We start from the raw sequence: 23,209 nt of genomic DNA on the forward strand, positions 1-23,209 counted from the left end.
ATCTATCACTGTTTCAAGACCTAGACCGATGGCCGAAATTCTGGTGTAGTCTTGAGTACTCCGCGTGCGTTTGCGGATCAGTTATGCTGCGATAACGCGTCTGCAGTGTCAGGAATCGAACCCGGGTCGTGAGACGAGAGCTGGAACGACTGCTGGACTGTCGACTGAGCGCTCAGTGATCTGTCCTTTTGTCTTTCGTGTCACGTGGCACCTGCCAACTGTGTCAGTGAAGCACAGGGGAAAGAAAGAAAGCTCTGAAAAGATGGGAAGGGACAAAAACGAGAGTGCTGAGTCATTCCTCTCGTAAAAGATTCTAAACTCTCACAATCTTCAGGTTGTGTATATCAACCATGTCATCTTTATTTCATCTGTATTTCCGCCCACCGTCATTTTTAATTTATTTCTCGTTTCCGATTTTATTTACCTATTTGCTTTAACATTTATAGCGTTTCTGTGCATTCAGTGGACTGGAGTCAGGGGTGGAGCCAGGGGGGGGGGGGTTGGGGTCTCAACCCCCCCCCCCCCCCGGAATTTTTCACTTTTGCTTGCGTATATATACACGCGCACATACAAACGCACGCACGAACATACATAAAGTATGGCTGAACCCCCCCCCCCCCCGAAAAAAAACTTCTGGCTACGCCCCTGACTGGAGTAGCCCGGATGCAGATACTAGGTTTCATTAAAAAAATTCAGAAATGCAGATACAATGCGTAATTCGGAATCTGTGTGAAGCAAAGCTTTCCTGAGGTAGCCTTTTAAATGAAACACAACCAAGTGCGGTGCGTAAAGTTTTGTACGACATCGACTCGGTGATGTCACGACAACTGAGAGAAATGAGTTGTTACTCCAGGTAAATATGCACGGATACGCAATACACATATGTAAATACGTTTAGGGCTCGTACAGCCCTTGGATGAGCGTCAACATTTCCATTTTGATTGAGGGGCAGAAGCAACGCTCAGAGGGATATTTTTTTTACTAGTACAAGGCATGGTTTCCAAAGGTAACGACTTCCTTCTCGATGACGTCACAGTCCGGAAGCTCAGTGGCCCAGAAGAACCTGCGTGGCGCGAAATTTAAAAAGAAGTTCACGGTCATTTGCTTGAGGACACTTATAAGAGGCTGATACGAGCAGGTAGTACTGCCCTGCACGCTGCAGGAGCGAGTGATGACAGGACAATACTCCCAGTGTAGTGCGCAGCTTCTGACCTACTTAGAATAAGGCAGGTGCGAAGCGCACGCGTTCTGTTAGCTACTGTTATGAGGCATGGCTAAGATAAACATGTCGGACCGCGCGCCTTGGCGTCAGTTCAAGCCGATGTCAACTGCGAGTGAAGTAGTGCTAAAAAAGTTCTTCAGCTTGTAAAGCAGTCCAACCCCCTTGTTCTAAACATTTCCTGGACTAAATTTTGGCCTAGCATTTCATCATGACGTTGAATGTTGTGTCGGGTTCCGTTCTCACGTACAGGTGTACGCTGCTTGACTGATAAGGTGATAATTATTGATTTTGTAGACGATGATAGGCAGATCTGGATACTTTAGAGCGTATTAAAATAATTTTTTGATGTCAGCTACTACATGAAGTAGCTTTCAATGAGGATGCCAAGCGTAGCTTTTCAAGCCCTTGAGGGTTTGGCCGGCCTGCGATTCCCTGCGATCTGTACTGTGGCACTAATTGGAAATAACGGTACATACATACATACATACATACATACATACATACATACATACATACATACATACATACATACATACATACATACATACATACATACATACATACATGCATGCATGCATGCATACATACATACATACATACATACATACATACATACATACATACATACATACATACATACATACATACATACATACATACATACATACATACATACATACATACATGCATGCATACATACATACACACACACATACATACATACATACATACATACATACATACATACATACATACATACATACATACATACATACATACATACATACATACATACATACATACATAATTCACGTAGCTCTCTCTTGAGATAAACGAATTGCGCAATGTTCATCACAGAGGCCTGACTTGAACGTCAGAATCTTTCGTACGATAAGCGCACTATCTTATCTCGCAGCTACACTGTCCGCAAGCTGCAACTTCATTTGTTGATATCATCTCCTATTACACGCGATATTTCAATCTCGGAACTTTTGCGCGCTCTATATAGAGGCGGACGCTTAAACAGGAACAAAAATAACGCTTGCAACTTGCACAAGTCGGGGTAATAAGTGATAGCAGCTCATGCTTTTCCCGCAGTAGTGGAGCACTTGGCAGAATCCTTGGCTACTCATTATGAATTCGATCATCCGATTAATTAATTTTTCAGCATAATTATTCCTCTATGAATCAGACATGGAGCACGTCTGGACACCGTATTCGTATCCTATTCATTTTAATTCGTGGTCTCGCGATAGTGCGCTTGCGTTGATGGGGAATAAGCTTAAAATTAACACCAACGATAACTTATCGGCGCATGCGATTGCTCGAAAGACATCGTCCGCTGTCTCGTTGGCCTCATTTTTTTTTTCTCCTCCTGGTGACTTCCGCAAGGTACGTCGTGTTTTCTCGATGACTTAGCTGCATCCTCAAGACCATTATCTGAACGGTGTTGATTCCGCATAGTCACGCAACAACAACGACCATGCGTCACCCATCGTTGGCGCAGTGGCTTATCACCAACGTCACTGTTTTTTTCGCGTTATCTTCGAGTAGACACTCGCGACTAACTCACGTGAGTGAGGGCAGAGACTTCGGCCCTCTTTGTTTCCTCGTCAACGTCTTATGCAATGACTTGCAATCATATATCGATCTAGTGTTTGCAACGGCTGTCAATTATTGTTCAGGATGCTCACACAATACTACATGTTGGATCGCGCATTGTTGATAGGACACGCAGGGATAAACAACACGCGCTTCGTTGGGTGTTTATATCCTGTGCATCCCGTCAGTGTTGCGCAATGCAACATATGGTATGCTATGCGCCTAGACTTCAGCCCTCACTCTCACGATTTCCTTATTAGCCGGCGTAGTAACATTGAAAAACGAATTAACATGAGTTGATGTTAGTCGGGATTAACATGATGGTATAGCCCATGTTTCGGGCTAAACCAAAACCGTAAGTAATAGACTCATTCGGTGAATGCAGCAGCACTGCAGATCAGAATTTCAAAGAAACGAAGCAAATGTAGTTAGTGTGTATCTACGCTTGCGAAATCGTCGGGCCGGTGGAGTTACTGCTTGTGGACGCACGTGCGAAATCGCGATTGCGTGTCCACTGAAGTCCAGGCCGGGCACGTCGCGTTTTCTTCAACCAATCTATGAGCAAGACACGCAATATTCCTATTTCTCAAGAGGGCTCCTTTGACTCAGCACTGCGATATTACCGGCCGGTCATAAAAATTCAGTAGACTGCATAACAGAAAGCGCAGGCGAGTGAGAGAGAAAGGAAATGCACAGAGGTTAACCAGAAAAAGTCGCCGATTTTCTACCCTATAATTTGGAAGGGGAAAAGGAGGGTGTAAACGCTAGCTGCGCTTACGTAACAAAAGTTGTGCGAATCTGGGTATCCTATTTTAAAAGCTTGAGCAGCTTCAAAAGAGCAACAATCTTACGTTCGGAAACGGGTCAAGGGCTTCACGTATGAGAGGTATTAGAAGGGAGAAAGAGATAGTCGTGAAAAGGAGGAAAGAACGAAACTAGGAAAAGAAGACCCAACGCTATCGGCGGTCTGGCAAGCCCTCGCGCTTCGCCGAATCTTTTTTGTTTCCCTCTTGTTTGTGCGCTCGCTTTTTTGGTTCCCAAGTCGGGACATGCGGCAAGGGCAAAAAGATCGCCCTCTGCACGTACCGATCACGCCTTCCGTCCGCGCAATGTTTACGGTGGAACCCCATCGAGATAGGGGCGATCGCGCCGCTTTCGACACTTGTCCACTCAAGCACGTGTCATGGGCGACCGCTCTCGAGAGATGGGGTGCTCGCCGCTGCGTCACCAATTCGTAACCAATGACACTCCCCACTCCCGCCTTCTTCCTCTGGAATGCAGCCAACGGAAGCGCTCAGTGCTGCACCAGACGGCCGTGGAATCGTCCAGACGCAATACATCTTCGGTAGAGTGGTACACTCGTAATCTATCTCGTTCGTTCGGCATGCGAGGAGGCGGCGACAGCTGTTATAACCTCAGGCCCGCACCATGCGCTGTCGCATTCGACACTCTCCCTGCGTGTAGGACCGAAAAGCCAAACATCTCAGAGAGGGGCTTTGGATCTGCGACTGACTACTCCTGGAAGCTTGACCCTTCCAATCCGAGTCGTGCACCTGGCAGGCGGATTTATCCGGAAAGAAGCCATCCGGGCAGCACGCCGCAGCTGCTGGAGTCGTCTCCCGCTATCGCTTCACCTCTGCAATCAGCTGCCGTGCGGGGAAGCGAAGGTGAAGTGTTTCGCCCCCGCTTCGTGCATCTTTTTCTCTCCTTTTATCGCGTCCACTTCGCAAACACAACAAGGGTTACTCCAACCCAGGTACATTTTGGCGTCTGTACGGGTCAGCCGCTGGCCTTTCTTGGGAGTTATCTCTTGTTTGAACGCGGAGATAACGCCCCCTGACGTACCACTTTTTTTCTCCTTCCTGTAGTTCCTGGAAGAAGCAGTCTAGACGCTTGCGCGGGAAGATATAACATTCTGTTTTGAACAAAGTCATATGACTGCTCGTGTTATGGTAGGGTAGCTAAGGGAGCCACTACATAATGAGGGTCATCCTTTAGGGCGACGCCAGGGGCTCATAGTAGAGGCGCAAGAGGAGCGTGTCCTTAAACATCAGACGCCATCGCACGGTGATAAGAGCTGCGGAATGGGCCCTCATTGCGGCAGTTCCGTGCAATGGGCCCTCTTATGACTCGTAATCCAAACATAGCTCGACTCTGCTGGGACATGTCGCGCACCGCTGTGTTTCATAAGCTAGGTTTGAGTATCTAACGAGGAGGGCACTCCGAATGCTTCGCCGTATTAGTCAACCTCAACAACCTCGCACGTGGAGGTTGCCTACACTAAGCGTAAAGTACTGTCATAAAGGAAAGCGTTCTTTGTTGTGTTTGTTTAACCTCTATTTGTAAACGTGTATGTTGAGGGATGGCGCGGGGACGGGGGGAAGGGACGTGCATCGCTCATTTTCTGTGCACTGTATATATTCCGTGCTACGAGTTACCTAATACCACTTTCCAAGGCAGCTTGTTTATTATTACAAGCAAGAGCTTCTACTGCAGCAGAACTCAGATCTTACATTTATATTAAGGCCCCAGACGGGAGCTCCTGAAACTAAATCTCCCGTTTCACCACTTACTGCGCAGAGAGGACGAGTTGCTTCTCATCACTGAATGTTATTATGTTACCGCGCTGCTCCGGAGGGATATTTCTGCGAGTGTTATTTCCCGACGGAACGCCTAAGCTTACAGAAACCGCAATGACCGCAGTCTAGCAGTGATATTCACTGTGCAATATATTTCACCATGCGGACCTTTTGTTTAGCGCAGCGATTCTTCGCAGCATATCGGCTTCGTGTTTTACACGCAGGCGATACAGAAAAGCCGTCTCCAAGTCTTAAGAGCGTGTTGCGCAAAATAGCTCGTTTTGCTTGATCTTTGGACAGGTAGACAGAGCTTTCTTTTACTTGAATCGCGCAATTCCGATGACGCAATGAATAATATAATTATAGTATGCATAGCCTTTATCATAGTACCTAGGTCACTACGATAGGCAACACTGTTTTCTCGTGACCGGAAATACAATTTTACAGCGAAAGCTGTTATGAGATCATTTCACCGGCCGTTTTTGGCGCCGTAGTTGTCCGCCGCCGCCGCCGCCGCCGCCGCCGCCGCTGCCGCCGCCGCTGCCGCCGCCGCTGCCGCCGCCGCCGCCGCCGGTGTCCGTAACCAGTATCGCTCGAAATAAGAAAAAAAACTAAATAAGAAAAAATTCCAGGATGGAACGAGGTTCGAACCTGGGCCCTCTGCGTGGGAGCCCAGTATTCAACCTCTGAGCCATGCCGGTGCTTGAAACTGCTTTGCAAAAAGGTCCTATACAGGCTTCATGTCGGGAAGGAACCACATTAGCATATGCAATATAGCGTGGTAGAAGAGTAAGATAAGCACCAAGTGTCGCACAATGCGAATTCTGTAAGCAGGCGTCACACAATGCGAATTGTGCAACGAGTAGGTTGTTGAATGCTTCCAACCCATTACAAAGGACTCTGCCATAATTCTTCATCGTCATGAGGCACAGCATCAACAAAGTGCGCATAATGCCTTACATGCGTTTAGCCGGTACCAACGCTCTCCGTAGAATGACGAAAAATGGCACAGTGCCTGCTGCCCTACTTCTCAAAAATTACAATGATTTATAGCGTAGTGGGTTCCTCGCAAGTGCACTTGTATTGGTTGCCAAGGAAGCCCATAAGCGCATGATCCACTTCCTCGGTGTCTCAGTAAAATTACAATGATTTATAGCGCAGTGGGTTCCTCGGAAGTGCACTTGTATTGGTTGCCAAGGAAGCCCATAAGCGCACGATCCATTTCCTCGGGGTCTCAGTAAAGTTCTTTGCACATAATGCCTTACAGACGTGTAGCTGGTGCCTCGCTTCTCCGCAGAATGACGAATAATGGCTTAAGAGGTGCTTCCCAACTTCACAATAATTGATTTATGGCGTAGTGGGTACCTTTCTAGTGTACTTGTATTGTAGCCTCAAGAGAGCTTAACGGGCTCTAGAAACGACGCTCTTCCAGCTTTCGCTGTGACTGTGCTGCGGTTTCAGCGCAGGCCTGGCGTTTTTTTTTTTCTTTTTGCGTGTGTTAGCACCTAGACGTTAGAGTTCTTCCTGGACACGTTGATTGATTGATTGATTGATCGATCGATTGATTGATTGATTGATTGATTGATTGATTGATTGATTGATTGATTGATTGATTGATTGATTGATTGATTGATTGATTGATTGATTGATTGATTGTAGCAGACCTTGAACAGACAATTATTACAGCATGGATTCTTTCGGGCTTTCGGCTAGCGAAAGCCACACGCAACAATATCGCTTACTCCCAGGTCCCCAGTAATGCTTTTTTGCCAAAGTCCTCCCATCACGACCACACGTTAGGACGTGCGACTTTTCGATAGCCGCTGAGTGCCGCTGTTATCATCGTCCACTGAAGCGATGCGTAGAGTACACGTTTTGTCAACACGCTTATCTTCTACGAGCACTGCATGACCTGGCCAACTCCACTCTTTTCTTCAATCTCAACAACAGAAGCGGCCACCGCACGTGCATTAACTTGACCCCCATACTATACAGCCCCGAATGGTCGTCAGACAGCTGCGACGCGCGCGCAACGGTACGTAACAGTGAGCAAGGTCAGCATGTGAGATTGCGCAAGTCACCTTACAGTAGGCATGTGCATAACAGCGGGTGCCTCTATGCGTCTGTCGCGATGTAATTGAACCAGCGTAGACAGCGAGGCCGCTTCGCTAACTTCCAATCGGCTCACTTTCACGCTCTAGTTAGTGCGCGGTAGGCAGGCGTGGCCGACTTCTCTATGCAGACCGTCCTTCTGCGGATTTTCTCGATCAAAATGGAGCTGACGCGACAGGGCAGACGCACCTCGAAGCGCGTTACGAAACAGCCAGACCTTTCCCGGTGGTGGACCGTGATGTGCAGTAGGCACAAGCGCAGTCTGAACGCCAGCGCTGATCAAGGGCTGCCCGACCCTGGATCGCACCCTCCATTTCCTTTCCTCTCCTATACAGCAAGGTCTCTTGATTGATCATGGCTTGCGCACCCGGTTACATCATGGCTTCCCGGCGCTACTGTTGGCACATACCGAAAAAAAGGAAAATGTTAAATAGTATCTTTAACTTAGTCGTAGAGGAGTTTCCGTCACTGCAAGCTCAGTCAAATGGTTACTATGCCATTATGAAATGTAGTTTGAGCGCACGAAATGCACAGGAGAGGCGCTGCCGCGCTGGACATCGAAAATATTGAACCGACTTCTTGGTCAATCCCCGTTGTAGGTAAAGGTCCCAGTATTATGATGATGATGCTGATTGTCATCATTATCGCCCGCATACTGTGTTGCGGGCCGCACCGTTTTGGGTTTCAGGTATCATTTGTATCACCTGTCTTAAAGCTAAAACTCTCTTTCGTAACAAAGAAGTTTGCTTACCTGTGGACGTAGCATGCTACTAAAGATCTAAGGCGCAATACGAAACCGATGTACGCATGTTACCACTAACGTGGCCATGTTAACATTCGAAGTTATCTTCTGAAAGTTATTAGGAACAGATCTTCTCGAAAAGGTTATACCCGCTGCCATGGCACGCACTTAACAAAAGGAGTTTGCGCAAGGATATCTCGCACACAGATAATGACGATGTGCTCAACGCAGGCATGGAGGTCCTTGGTTTTAGGAGGAAGAAAGAAAAGGAATGGTACTGAAATAACGTACCTTAAAAGCTAGTAAATCGGAGGCATGGATGTTAACCAAGGCTGAGCCCGGGTGGCTATTTTCCACTGTGTAAGAGGTAAAGGGAGCAGAGGTGCACTCTATGTGGAAATGACATATATCCTTCGGAAAGTCGCACACGTTTTTCCGTTTCTTTCTCTCACACGCGGGCCAGTCTGATATTGAGATCTCATAACTAAGTCAGTGACAAGCACAGAACACAACTGGCGCTGACCGTTAGGCAATGCATTTCCGGGACGTGCAATTACACCTACAGAGGGCCGCCCGCGGCGCTTGATGGCATCTTCTTTTGATTGAGCGCGCCTCCTGTACCATACGAGATGGTTAATAGATGCTCCAGACGCTCAACGCTACTACATGCTTCCGCGATGCCTATAGGGACTAATTAACACCCAACCCGGCGACATGGAAAGGTCCCATTACGTAATGACAAGTGTCTTTGTTCGGTAAACATACCTGCCGCTTCTTTTTTTTTTTTTTGCCATCTGAAGAAGATGCGGCGCACGTCTGCGACTGGCAACGTGACAGTGAGGAACCGGGCCTCACCATGTTGCGTGCTTCGAGTATTCCGTAATAGTAAGAAGTGCTTTTATTTTTCAATGAAGACGAGGTCCTTCCAGGTTTCTCCCACCCAGTGTCTGTCAAAGTGCAGGATGACGTCCCATAGTGATAACTTCCCCCCGAAGTCAACTGCCGCATTTACCCGCATACTATCAACACTGGGTAACGTTGTAAACGTCGGCTAAATGTCGGCTGATGTTCACTCTTTAATGTTGTAGCGGCAATATTAGCTTCGTTTATTACCGCTTTAGCGATTGAGTTGTCAACTTTTTTAATGGCACGAGCACCGAGTGACTTTCTCGCTTCTCTTCTGAGCACTTCCGGCCGAGCGCTTACTTCCGGTTTTCCGAATATTGAGAAAAAAGTCTTATAAAAAAACTGGTACAAAATCGATGGTTGCGGTTCGAGCTAAGCGTTATATTGGATGCATATATTGGCTCATTGAAATATTGTGAACAGCTGGGATCGTTGCGGCATCTGGCGGAGCAGATCTCAACCACGCGCTTCTTTCTACGCGGCCTCTGAGATCCTGTTTTAAAAAATAAAGTGTTTAATGGGAGGCTGGTGCTTATGTGTGCACTCCGGCTACCCCTCTTCTCCTACACGATAGTTGCCATTGTAAAGTTTTTTTTTTTTATTCGATATTTTTCTTTTCGTTGCGTTACATCCCTTCCTCCTCACACGTGCTTTGTTCAGTTTCCGTAATCTGTTTACAGGCAGCGAGACGGCCTGTTGCGTCGTCCCCTCATTAGCTGTATTTCTCTCGGCAAAGTCATGTGCGCGCAAGGGCCTCCGAGATGTTATATATACCGGTCACTAATACCCCTTGCGGTAAACACTTCCGGATTCCCTGTGGCCGACTGGCTACTTATTTTTGTCGTCTGGGCGACGGCTACAATAACAACGCGCACGGTATCGGGAATGTGCCCAGGATAAACCAGGGATTCGCGGGAATCCAAGCTTTGTAGAGCGTACACAGAAACCGCCTTAACGACGGCAAAACAAGCGGCGTGTTGTGTGGAGCTCCAGCAGATTGGGGATTTCAGTATTGACACGTTTCTTTAGATACGTTTCTTTTGCATTTTGCGTAGCTGCTATAATCTCTCGATTGTGTGCTGTCGTAGGCTTACAGAATCAAGATTGATAATGCCACTTGCAGCGTACAAAGGTCGTAAATACGAGAAGTTAAATCGCTGGTCAGTCGATCTTTGTTGTTCCCCATTCCTGGACGCCAGCGACGCCATTATTTGACTATTGTATTGCTAACTCCCGCTTCTACTTCATGTGTTCACGTTTGTACCTAACTGAAACATTGAATATTGTTTGTGTGTGCGTGTGTTTACAGAAAATGAGGAATCTTGCTAGAATCAACCTGCGTACACAGCTTTTATTGCTATTCTGCACTGCACGAAAGACTGGCGCTTCGCCTACTTAGCATCGAGTGTGCGTAACGCAACTCAATTTAGCCTGCCGGCTAGGAACGTGCGGCGCATGCAATTAACATGACAATTAGGCACGTGCTGTGACAGGTGAAACACATTCATGGGAGCCGTCCCGGCTGAACAACAACTACGCATCGTCGGGTGAAACGACAGGCATATTGTGTGCAGAGCTTAACGAGTTCTTCGTTGCTTCACCATTTCAATCTTTCTTTAGCCAGTTTAGAACATTCTATTACCAATACTTGTTTATTTTTCAGTACTTTTAAGAATTTTAATAGCGCTCGTGCATATACCGACTTGCGAGAGGTAATCGTGTTGACGTCGATATATTCACTCAGAGCTGTAGTTTACTCAAATGCCGCATAGAAAAGGGATGTTTTGCGCGCTTTGCGTAGCTCGGTTCATCGCACAGTATCCTGCGATGCGTCAGCGACAAACATACGTTTTTTAAACTGTAAACCTTGTTTTTCATTAACGCGACGCCATGAAGCCATTAACATACTGAACGCATTTATGAAGATAATCGTGGCTACATAGAAGCACGGCCCGTGATAGAAGCTCCCCGTCTACATCCTCTTCTTTGGCGTCTGAAAAAAGAAAAAGAAAAAGAAAAGAGCACAGCACCTCTAAGTATGTTACACGCATAACGAAATAAACGTACAGTGACGTCTCGCCTGAAGTTCGGAATTAAGTAATCAATAGTGAACTTTTATTCAGCAAATGATAGCACGACAGACGAGACTTCGGCGCATGGTCAGTGTAGGTGGCACACGGGCGGACGCCCGCTCCGCACGCTGATTTAACTTCCCTATCTCATTTCTCGTCATTTATTTTATTCCCCTACTCTTTTTCTTGTGTCTCTTATCTGTGCACTCTTACGGGCTGCAGAAAACAGCCCCACCTCTCGTTTTCCCATAACCACTGCCCCTCCCCCTCCCCCCTCTGATTAGCGAATCGAAAGACGCGAGATCGTTCGCTGGTGAAGTTCTTCAGCTGTTTCTCGATATAGAGCATCCTTTATCATTGGGCTGCATCTTCTGATTAAAAGTGATTCGGTGCGCGACCAGGTTAGAGCGTCGGCGACCTTGTAAGTAATGTCAAGGTCGCTTTCCTCACCCTTTCCCGGATGGAGAAGCACAGACGCTCAGCCCGTGGCCCGTCTATCAGTTTCGAAATGCCGGCTCGCTGATTGGAGGAGGCCTTGGGGTTTGCAGAGAGGAAGCGCACGGTGCTCTTCGTTTCTGATTGCTGAGCATCAGCCCGGCAACGCTGGATCGTTCCGAGCGCTCGTTCGCGTAGCGGTTTTCTGAGGCCAACGAACCTCCTCCTGCCCTTGTCTTCGCTTTCTTCGGTGGACAACGATATGTGTTACGTCTCGCTTATTCCTTCGGCCGCGGCTGGGCCAAGCCGTCTAAGGCTTTCGTAACCGCGCCGCTGACTCCTCGGAGACGAGGAGCCATCAAGGGCAAGGAAATCCCCCCGATCGCCAGTCACGCTTGCAGCCCGTGGGCGACATTGTTAACCTTCGTCCCCCGTTGTCCCCGCAGTTTTATTGTCATCTGAAGCAATAACGCTCAGTGGTGTGTCGTGATGCCTCGTAAAGACAAGTGCGGGCTCTAAGTTTCTTGTGCTATACTTAGCTTCTAAAATATATCGGTTCAAAGGCCATTTACAAGTTACATTTCAGTGGTCCTCTTGAGATTGCTAGATACAGTAGTATATACTGAATAGATGCTTACGGAGAGTCTACCGTGACCCTCCCGTGGGAGGGGCAAACTTTAAGTGTACTTAAAGACTTGGACAGGTCCCTGTAGAGTTGACGTGCTCCCCTAAAAAGACTTGGACAGGTCCCTGTAGAGTTGACGTGCTCCCCTAAGTTTGCGCGTGATTCTATCTCTATCTTTTACTATATCTCTATTTTCGCCCCTTTATCCCTTTCCCCAGTGCAGGGTAGCAAACCGGACGTTGCGTCTGGTTCATCTCCATGTCTGTCATTTTCTCTCTCTCACCAGCGTCTCTAACCATCCATACTTAGCAAAGGTCACCTCTTTAACTTCGCAGAAACCTATGCAAACATAGGCCCACTGGATATCCCTCTCACAATCTCCTCTTACTCAAAACATCTGTTTCTGCCGTATTTGTAAGCTTAGGTTAACTTGGTAGTCAGCGTCATCCGGCAGACTTACTATCAAAAGCGGCAGCAACATTTCACACTGATAACAGCGTAGCAGGCACAATGAGAATGTGACACAATCAATCGGGCCCTGTTCATTGCCGCGTAGGTCGTTTGCGCTGGTTTCGATACGAAAACGGACCTTACTAAAATCAACCAGTTACCTTGGCAACATTTCGCTCGGCAATCTCTCCTAAACTGCACGCCTTCCAGCGCTCGATAAAGCAACGCCAGTAATCCTCTCCCTGACGTCATTGGGCTGCGAAATGACGCTCACACGCATTGTTCGTCGTTGAATGCTCAAAATGCCACACACATTGTCTCCTCGCAAAGTTTCGCGTGGGATTTTGTTTACGTAACTGCAAGTGGTGGGGTTGCGGGGGCGAGGGGGGGGGGGGGTGTCAGATTTTAGCGCTCGCGTACTTCCATGGTGCGGGGAACTTTCCTAAGTTATGCAATGCTTAGTCCTGGACCCTCCCGCTGACAGTGCCCCGAAAGCAAAACAAGAGAGCTGTTTGTCTGGTCTAGCCCTACGTGGTGTGTGTGTGCGTGTATGGGTGGCTTCCGAGGCATTTATGCAGTACGTGCAAGGTCGACGCGAACGGTTGGAGAATGTGGGAGCAGTACATTGACGGGTTGCCCTCCCACCCCCTCCACCCCCGTCGTGGCCGCAGCACCCATACCGCGCGATCAATAGGAACGTATACCGCGGGAGACGGTCGGTGGAAAATCCCCGCGTGACCCAGCCTGCCTATCGAACGCTCATCCTCTGAGGAGAAAACATGGGCGAGGCTTTTTCAGACCGACTGGAGAGGAAGGGAGAGAGAAAGGCAAAATACCCTCACACGCGGATGTTGGTTATCGCGTCTCGTTCTAACAGGGCGTGCACCCACGGCTTCCTTATACCTGAGAAGGCATAACCTTACGGAACATATGCGGTGTAGAGCAGCGTGTACGGAGCTGCATCCATGACTGGTTCCTGTGCTGTGGAGATACGAACGTCCGTCATCGGAACGACGTTCTTCCTAGAACCGAAGTGAACTACTTTCTTCGCGTAGTTCGCATGAATGTAGAGAGAGGAAGAAAGAGATACGTCATATGGGAAAGGCAAAGAGGTTACAAGAACTGAAATTTGCGCTAGTTTTACTTCACACGTGAACAAGTAGCGAAAAACACAAGGTCGCGAGAACCAGTCTTCCTGTTCTTTCTTGTGAACTTGTCTTTTGCGCTACTTGTTAGAGGCAGGCAGGTTAGCCAAGCTGGGTCGGTTTGCTACCCTGCACTGGAGAAAGGGAAAACGACTGAGGGATTACAAGGAAGAGAGAAGTTCGGCCTTTAGCAAAACACAAGCGCGCCAAGAAGCGTTAATCGCCCAATTCGATACAAGCGTCGCTACAGCAAAGGCTTTGTAGCGTTGCACATCGGCGACGGACGAAGCCTCGTTTCCAAGGTCTTCTCTTCTATGAAAGGGTTGTTGCCCAGTTGCCATAGTTCTATCATGCAGTAACGCTCAGTTGAAACCAATTAGGGCGCACTGATCAATGACGTCACCACTGAATGTCATCTTGCAGTCCTATCGCAGTGATTATTACTGGTTACAGTAGCTACCAAGACGCGCCGAATGCACCGTTTTTGGGCATAAGCCCACAAATGCCGATATATCGAGTTTCACCAATCTCTTCTTTTCGAAGTTGTGTGCTCCGCATTTTTTCTAGTTTCAGTTGTTAGCATTGCAAACACCTAGCTGCGTCGCGTGATGCAGGCAAACTAGGCCTCCAGAGTTACTGGTCTTACACGCGCGGTTCATGTCTGATCGTGTCCGTGCACTCATTCATCACGCTGAGTTAGCGGAAGTAACAAACACAGCGCTATCTTTTGCGACTGCGATAACGCGGCGCTTGGTTGTAAAAAAGGGCTTGTTTCCCGGTACTAAACCTGCTTCTGGTTCATAGCCGCAGTAAGGTCAACGGCGCGCCCTCTTTGCCAGTTTTACTGTACTACACTGCGTGTGTGTATACCTATGGGTATTTTTTATCGTCCGGCAAGCAAGACTCGTGACGTCTTATCGTTTCCTGATCTTCCAGGGATGTGGGGGAGTCATTCAGACGCTTCTCTGATTCGCTCCGTGCGCTCTGCCCTTCCTCTTATCTTTCCTTTATTTTTTTTCATATATCTCTCTCTTCAGTTCAGCTTTCCCTTCCGTATATCCAGATTCTAGCTGATGCATCCTTGCTAGGTAGAAGGATCGACGCTTGGACGAACTTGTACCAAGTTCAGGTGCGGTCTCGGATAAGGTCTTGGAGTCGCAGTGCCGTGCAAGAACCGTGGAAGGTTATCTGTTTGTTCGCCGTTTCCCTGCATGGTCCGCGCTGGACTTCGGTAATTTCTTGGCCTTATCATGTGCTCATGTGACAACTAGCTCTCCCTCGTATCTGCGCATTGCCGCCTTGGCGTTTTCATTTTGTCGAAAGAAGTGAAACTGCGGCCGAAAGAACTCGACCATAACGAAAGCCGCTTCTACTTTCTTTCCCTATTTAACGGCAAGCCGCTGGTGAGTGGCGTCTACCGCATGGGAAAACACCGAGAATTGGAAAAAAAAGAAGAGGAAAATATGCCCGGCGATGGAACGCTGTTTTGCTACGGCCGAGCGCAACGCCCGGACGCGGATGTTTATTTCTAACGGTCGTTATCTGACTCAGCTAGTTGGCACAGAATAAAAACAAGAAAGCAATATGCGCGCATAAACGGTAAAACGCTTTTTGAAAGAGTTTGTCTCCTATGTTTGTTTAAATGTGAAACAGAACTGATGAATGTAAGGCCATTATTTCTGTCGAACGTGGGAGGATACAGCCACCCCGGTAATACTGAATGTTATCACAAAACAAGCTTCTTCATTTTCTTTTTGTTTTTTTTGTTTGGCCTTGCACATGGTTCGGCAACGGAATGGACGAGGTAAATATTCGACGTTCTTCACAGCGCGAGCCCTTTTTTGCCTCGAAGACGGAAAGGAATGCGAAGTCAAACGCCATAAAATCGATTTGAATGGAGGCGAGATTTTGAAGGTTATTGTTATATGCAAGCGGTTTGAAGCCGTTTCGACAGTACACATGAGCTGGCTTGTGTACCGCCTATAACTTGGAAAACATGCTAACATCACCCCTGGGATAAAAGAACGCGTACGCGTTGTATCTAAGGGGAGAAGAAAATGAAGCGGATTGTTTCGGCATTTCTGCACCACCTACGGGCCTCCTGGCTACCTCCCTTAGGATACGACTCTTAGCCTGTCTGGTGATGGTCTCGGGTTCGATCGCCGGACTAGGGACCATTGATAACAAACACTTAAAGGTCTGTTATTTGAAAAGGGCCCTCCATCTTGCGGAACTAAGCGTAAAATGCACAACGGTCGTTTACTACGTCATAATACGTGATATACGCCTTCGTTCAACAACTCCTCTTGTGTATCTCTTGCGGTACACGAACACAGTCGTGTACTGGAAAAGCTTGCGTGCAATGTCACCTCGCTCTGTTATCACCGCGTCACGATAGCGTCACGATAGCGTCACGTGGTAGTGAGTGCGGTACACTGAGTAAATAGGTAACGAGTAAAGTTGGTGGTAGATAGCAGTATCGAAAGGAGCCCTATGCTTTCTGTGCACAAAAACGGAATCGTATCGCACCGTTTCACGTCAGACAAAAGGAGACGCCATGGCGGGACGGCGCCATTGTGCCTCTTTTTTTTTTTACTTTTTTTTCAATATTCTGTATCTACTTCTCGCGTGATGCACCGTTCTTTAACGGCTGCTTCGCTGAGACAATGTGTTCACGGAGGTAGAGGTGGGCCCGCAGTCGCCAACGCGTGTGACGCAACGGCACCATTAAATCAACTGTGCGGACGTTTGCCTCCTCTTTTCTGTTTATCCGGCCTTCTATGTGTGCATTACGCAAGTGGCATGGAAGACAGGGCAGAGGCCTTGTTGCTCACACAATGTCGTGTACATAGTAAATTCGGTTTCCCTGCCAACCTTAAGATTCCATTCAGTTCCAAGGGCAATTTTCCTACTGGAATGCTCGGACAAACGTAGAGAAATACAGCCAAAGCGATTTGAAACGACTTGTCTCGGTCTCATATGACTTGTTGCCACGGCAACCATAGACATATATAAATCCTGTTGGAGGAAACAGGTTCTACTCAAAATGACGGCATCTGATGGCTGAGTTGAATTTTTTAAAACTTCTTTTGGGTCATAAATGTTGGTAACAATTACAGCATGGTGCCAGCTTCTCCTTAACGTAACTTCCAGCCTTCATGATTGTTCTCGTCGGGACATTTACACACACAAAAAAAAAAAATGGAAGACGCGAGAAACACAGTAGCACTGTGTTAGACGGGAAGACATGCAGTATATCTTCCCGTCTTTTAGTGTAAAAAAACTTAACGCGACATTATCGTGAACGTGCGCTCAATTAGTCAGCAAGTGTAAGTGTCTAATGAATGAAAGACGATGACTGGCGAAGTGAAATAGTTCACCTATGCAGCACTTCGCAGCCAAATGCAGGATAATCACTTGCAATTAATATACAATAGTGGCAAGAATTAAATTATTTCGCAGTATCTATAGCGTTGCAGAAACGTCAATTTCCCAAACACTCGAGACGCAGTAAATTCACACAAGATAAGATAGAGACAAGATATTCACATCGACGGTTTGCTTCGATGGCTCCTATCCCTCGAATTAATTGGCCGCTTGCAAATCGTATGTAGTTAAGAGAGCAGGTGTGCCTCTTTCATTCACTCTACAGTACAATGTCGCATTGTTCTAAAGAGGGATGCTCCGAGTCACACGATTACCTTGCAGCGAGCAAAGTTTCGAAATAGACTCGGATTTATGTAGCGCCTTCGCCCGCAGGCAGCCGTAAAAGACGTACTACGTCTCCTCCGTCATAGTTGCATCTGTATCACGTGGCACATCGAGGCCGCACACCCCCGAGGCCAAGTGGCACGCAGGCTTCGCAAGGGTATGCGCGCCAGTGTGTTGCCGGAGAGCCTGTTAAGCGAACGCGGCTCTGCTTCAGGGGCTCGCGGTAACGCTGGCACGCCGGCGTGACGCCAACGAACGCTATACGCTAAACATAGGGCAGCCACGCAGCGTCAGTGTCAAAGAAGAAAGGCAAAACAGGGGATGAGTGAGAAAAAGGGTACAAGAAGACGAAGAAGGGGAAGAAAGTAAGAACAAACGTGCCTGCTTCAAATAAGTGGCGGCGCGAGCCCACGAAGCGACTGTTTGCGTGCGGTGACGGGCTCCGAGCGGGCGTAACTCTAGCAACACTGTCCGGGCGTCGGCCTCGAGATCCGAAGAGGAACGCGAAAAAAGTAGAGCGGCGGGCTTGGCTGGAGACGCCGCGCGTGTCGAACCCGCGGTCGCTGGGCTGAAGACCGGGGGGACTCGAGCATTGGCTCGTGCCTCGCCCACGACCTCGCTTCAGTCGACTGTTTGTCGGTCGCACTGGGCACGACTCGCTGTTCACCTGCTTCTCATTGTCATGGTACTATCGCTGTTTCGTACGAGATGGAGGTTTCTGCAACCCTTTCTCTATCTCGCTCTCTCGCACTCTTCTCATGTCTTGTCGCAATTTCTCACCAGGGTGAGGTACGTATTGGGCTAGTTGTTTCTGCGTGTTCCTTAAACTGCGCTACAGTTGCAGGGTACACTATAGGTTAGGAAAGACGCACGGAACGAGGACGACACCACGAGCGCAAACTACCAACTGGATTTATTGAAACGACAGGAAAGAAGGTGAACAGGCGGAATGGGTTGTAAAAAATTAAAATGAAGCGTCTTTTCTAACCTAGTGTACCTTGTAACTGTAGCGCAGTTTAAAGAAAACGCAATTTTTCATAATTTGGAAAAGAAATAAAGAGTGACGAAAAAATGAAAGTCACCGGAATCAAAGATTTCTGTTACGTGCGCCAAGCTTCGAAAGCGCTTCAATGACTACCGTACGACAGCACGATCGGCGCTTCCTGCGAATTTCAGTAGAGGAGCCACCCGCCGTTTTGGTTAAGCACGTAAGTTGTCGCTCTGCTCAGCTCGAGGTCGCGGGTTCAATTCCCGGCCACGGCGGCAGCATTTCGTTGTGGACGAAATGCAAAGAACACTCGATTGCTTAGATTTAGGTGCACGTTAAAGAACCCAAGGTGGTCGAATTTAATCCGGAGTCCCTCACTACGGCGTTCCCCATAATCATATCGTGGTCTTTGAACGTCTACACCGTTAATTAATTAGTTGAACTAATCAGTTGAGAAGAGAGAGAGAAGGAATACAAGAAAGGCAGGGAGGTTAACTATACTACGTTAGTTTGATACCCTACACATGGGGAGGAGAATAAGGTAGTAAATGAGAGAGAGGAGGAGAGACACATTTCACAACACATACGTACACAATGCAGCGTATCACAGGCGGTCTCTCAATTCTGTTGGGAAGCCGCGGAGTGAGGCTCCGAGCTAAAACCAAACCTCTTCGACATTCCTCAGCCAACTTCGTGGCTTCGAACGTGCGCGTCACGCACGCTTTTTTTCCCGAGTAACGGGAATTTCAAAGACGACGTGCTTCGTGAGCGAGCGTTGAAAGCGCCGGCGTGCTGACTCGCTTCCCCCGGAACCCGGCAGCTGTCTGCCAAAACGCTTTCACCTGACCGATGACTCATGCCGGTGCTTCGTCGAAAGATGCGTGTCCCGCAGCTGGTGTATGTGCGTGCGAAATGCTGTTTCGGCACGATCCCAGCGGCCCGTCGATGCAAGCGTATAACGTTCGCCGCTGCCGTCACGTAAATGTAGGTCAGTGGAAGTTTTGGTCCGGTCAGGTCAATCAATACCTTGCCCGTACTAAATCCCGTGACCTTCTAGGAGGCGCAGTGGTCCCCCGAGCATTGCCAAACATTGCCCTACTTTCTCACTCCTTCAAGGTTTTTTTTTTCTTTTTTTGTTCCCCCACCGATGCCCTTGGAAATTTCCTATGGAGTTCATTAGTTAGCCCCAGTATAGCGTCGCTTATGGATGGAATTTGCCGTATAGCTAACGGGAGCTTTTCGTGCGCACGCGCGCGATGTTTAATATAGCGCCCGAATTACCAACCTGTTTGTCCGAGTATAAAAGGTCATCTCACGAGAAAAGAAGGTTTCGCGTTGTCTGGCGAAGCACGCCAGTACCGATTCAAGAAAACACCGAGGCCTCGCGTTAACACTCACAGCTTGATTAAGCTTACTGTAGGATAATTTTTTTCGATGTCATCAAAATGCATGTACATGACCGCGAATCTTAATGTAACGAAAGATGTTTCATAGGCGTAGAACACTCGCAATCGACAGTTCGCGATTGTAGAGCAGCTGTTGTGTAAAATTTCTGTTGGTAACGTTCATGGTAACCACTAACGTATCACCGTAATTAACTATTCATCTAAGCAGGACTCTTGCTCAGATATTAGTCGGTCATTAAGGCAATAATAACAGTGGCTTAATTTTTGGAGCAGTATCCATCCTTAACACCAATTTATTGCATCTGTATTAATGTTAGTATATAAATCGCCCAATAAGGCGAGGAGCGTGTTATTTTTCTTAACTGGGCTTAACTAATATATTGCCCTTAACTAAGCTGTAGTAGTATAAAGAAGTTTACTGGATCGAGCGGACAGCCGTTGGTAGGAGGCCCGACAACACAAATACCAAGCTCTCTCTCTCTCCCCCTCCCTCTCTCTAGAGCTACGCATTCCCGATGCTAGCGACTATACTTTCTTGTTTATCATGATAAATTACAGTGCTTAGGAAGAGCGCTAAGAGTAAGAACTAAATATTTAATTTTGCGATCATTACACGGACTTGATCAAGTTATTCTGCGAATACCGTTTTGTTCGTTGACAGTTATATCGTTTTTTTTTCTCAATTCACCACTTTTTTATTGATTGTCTTCTTTTCTAAACTGCCAACTAAGTCGTTACCGTCTGCAGTAGTAGAAATGGTATTGTTTCCTCGCCGTTTAAGTGACCTAAAGAACGACCAATCCGTTTCCGCGACTTCTTTTACTTCCCTTCCTGTAAAGCGTGCTTTTTATTTTGCTTCGGCGCTCTGCAGCGAAAAACGCAGTGCGCGTCAAAAGGCGCACATAGGCCTGGAAAAAAAAAAAAAGTCAATGTAGCCTAAACTAGGGCTTCACCAACAACTTAAGTACATTGCACTAAGGCAAAGAATGCAAAAAAAAACATTTGATCAGAAAAACAACGGAAGTAACGCAAAAAACTGGATGAAAGCAAGAAGCGAGGCAATCGAACAAACGCAGCCCGCCGGGTGGTATCATTTGCATGAATGCTGAAAGTACGCAAATCCAAGAGACAGCCGGCGCAATCATAGCTGACCGGGCTGAGGATTATGCGTCCGTGAAAATCTATTTCCGCGTCCTTCTTTTCAATGGCGCACTCGTCGAGCTATTGGAACAGCTGCGGTAGCAAAACAACACGCTTCGCTTCTGCGCAGCAGCGTTTCCTGGTAAATTAGCGTATGAGGACGAATTAGAAGCGCTGTATGATTTTATTACTTTTGCGCATGATTTATACTCCTGACGGCGGGATATCTCTCACTCCCTCGCTGTATTTAATTAGTGCTGCAGACGTGTGTGTGTGTGTGTGCGTGTGCGCGCTCGCTCGCTGGTTGTATTGATGTTTGTTTTGATTGCTTCCTTCCTACGTGAAAACTTTTTGCGAAGCGCATGATAGATAGATAGATAGATAGATAGATAGATAGATAGATAGATAGATAGATAGATAGATAGATAGATAGATAGATAGATAGATAGATAGATAGATAGATAGATAGATAGATAGATAGATAGATAGATAGATAGAAAAAGCAAAAGAAAGAAAGGGAAAAGAAAGAAAGAAAGAAAGAAAGAAAGAAAGAAAAAGAAAGAAAGAAAGAAAGAAAGAAAGAAAGAAAGAAAGAAAGAAAGAAAGAAAGAAAGAAAGAAATCGAATTCCCGATGCAGAACGATAGAATGCGTCGCCAAGCGGATAAATTCGCGAACGGTGAGAGTGGCTGAGGAGAACGGAGAGAGGCGCGCACTCAGATTAAACAAGCGGCAGACGGTCCAGACAGCGAGCGGCCTTGGCATCGCGGCAGTTCGCCGGCGCAAGAGCGCAAACACGCGCGTCACTGTTGCCGTGGCAACGGCGGTAGAAAATGTCGCTCAAGCTGTGCGAAAGGAGGGATGACGCCGGACCCTCGTCGTTGCCGCGTCTCTCTCGTCCCTTCGCTGTGCCACGTACCACACGGAGAAAAAAAACGATCGTCGCCGCTAAAAGGAAAAGCGAGAGAAAAGGGGAAACGACATTTCTCGGTGCGTCAGAGCACGCCCCTCGACGCTGGCTGCGCGGTAAAACTGTCAAGCACCAAGGATGGAGAGCCGTGTTATGGCTGACGACATTGTTGAAAACAACGTGCCTTTCGTGTTCATCCCGTTCATCTTTCATGTTTTAGCGGTATTCTCATTTTGAGATTTGATGAGCCGACATTTACTGTAAATGATATCTTTAGCATTTAAATAATTATGCTGTACTCCTTGCCTCGAGTTGGATGGAGATACTGGCACTGTTATTTTTTTTTAATTATTTGTTGCTCGATTTCTCATTATAAAAGGTTCGTTAGCTACCCTCACTATTTCTAGACGCATTGTCAAGTGGGTGTTCTGGTAAAAGAGCAAGCTGTTTCTTCTTCAAGTGCTTTCGGAGAAGGAATGTGTTCAAGGGGGATTGGATCGGGGGGCGAGGGAAAGTTTAATGCCGAATGTGCAACCAAGGACAGTTACAGCGGATGTCAAGGAAGCTAATGCTTTGGGTGCCAAACATTATCAACTGGTTTTAGTTTGTTTTTTGTTTGTTTGTTTTCAACATTCACACAAACTTCGTTTCTTTTTTTTTTTTTCCTGACAGAACACTGCACACTAGCTGCGTCCAGAGGCTGGCAACATGGAAAAGAAGACGTCGGGGCCGAATGTGTTTACCCTGGCGTTCCTGGGGGGCCGCAATGGATGCCGGGAAAAGGCATCTCCTTTCACAGCGCCTCAGGCAGTTCCTATCTGCAAAGAGGTGAGAGTCAGAACCTTATTGAAAGATAGAACAATCACAAAAAAAAAACATTGACTAGCACAGCCGTATTACTTACACTGCGTCAGCACCATCAGCACAAGCAGCAACGTGTTCCGCGGAGAAACAAACGTTGTGTCCCGAAAGACATCTGACAATTAAATGACCGAAAGTGGCCATATTTGAGCACATGAACAAAATGTTGAAACGCTGCGTACGTTATGGTTGCGTATTATTCTTTCTCTAATTTCCCTTCTTGATTTCTGTGTACATTACACTGTGTAAAGACCTTATAGATTGCTTGTTAAGAACACTACAGATCTGAGCCTACCCACTTCAA

General features: G+C 47.3%; 1 protein-coding gene and 1 long non-coding RNA gene across 2 annotated transcripts in view; one reads left to right on the plus strand and one right to left on the minus strand.

Moving 5' to 3' along the window:
* LOC119396466 (sodium- and chloride-dependent GABA transporter 1) overlaps window positions 1–23,209 on the plus strand; it is a 46,361-nt gene that overhangs the window by 5,933 nt on the left and 17,219 nt on the right. The window contains exon 2 of the mRNA XM_037663683.2: window positions 22,717–22,872. Within this exon, the coding sequence (XP_037519611.1) occupies window positions 22,753–22,872 (120 nt within the window). The 5' untranslated portion in view covers window positions 22,717–22,752. The remainder of the gene's footprint in view (window positions 1–22,716; window positions 22,873–23,209) is intronic.
* Window positions 1,010–22,872, minus strand: LOC119396467 (uncharacterized). Its single transcript, XR_005184445.2, has 2 exons — window positions 22,788–22,872; window positions 1,010–1,063 (listed from the first exon to the last, which is right to left on the minus strand). It is a non-coding gene; the product is annotated as an uncharacterized LOC119396467 (long non-coding RNA).

The sequence above is a fragment of the Rhipicephalus sanguineus genome, chromosome 6 (assembly GCF_013339695.2).
Source record: "Rhipicephalus sanguineus isolate Rsan-2018 chromosome 6, BIME_Rsan_1.4, whole genome shotgun sequence".
Classification (NCBI taxonomy): domain Eukaryota; kingdom Metazoa; phylum Arthropoda; class Arachnida; order Ixodida; family Ixodidae; genus Rhipicephalus; species Rhipicephalus sanguineus.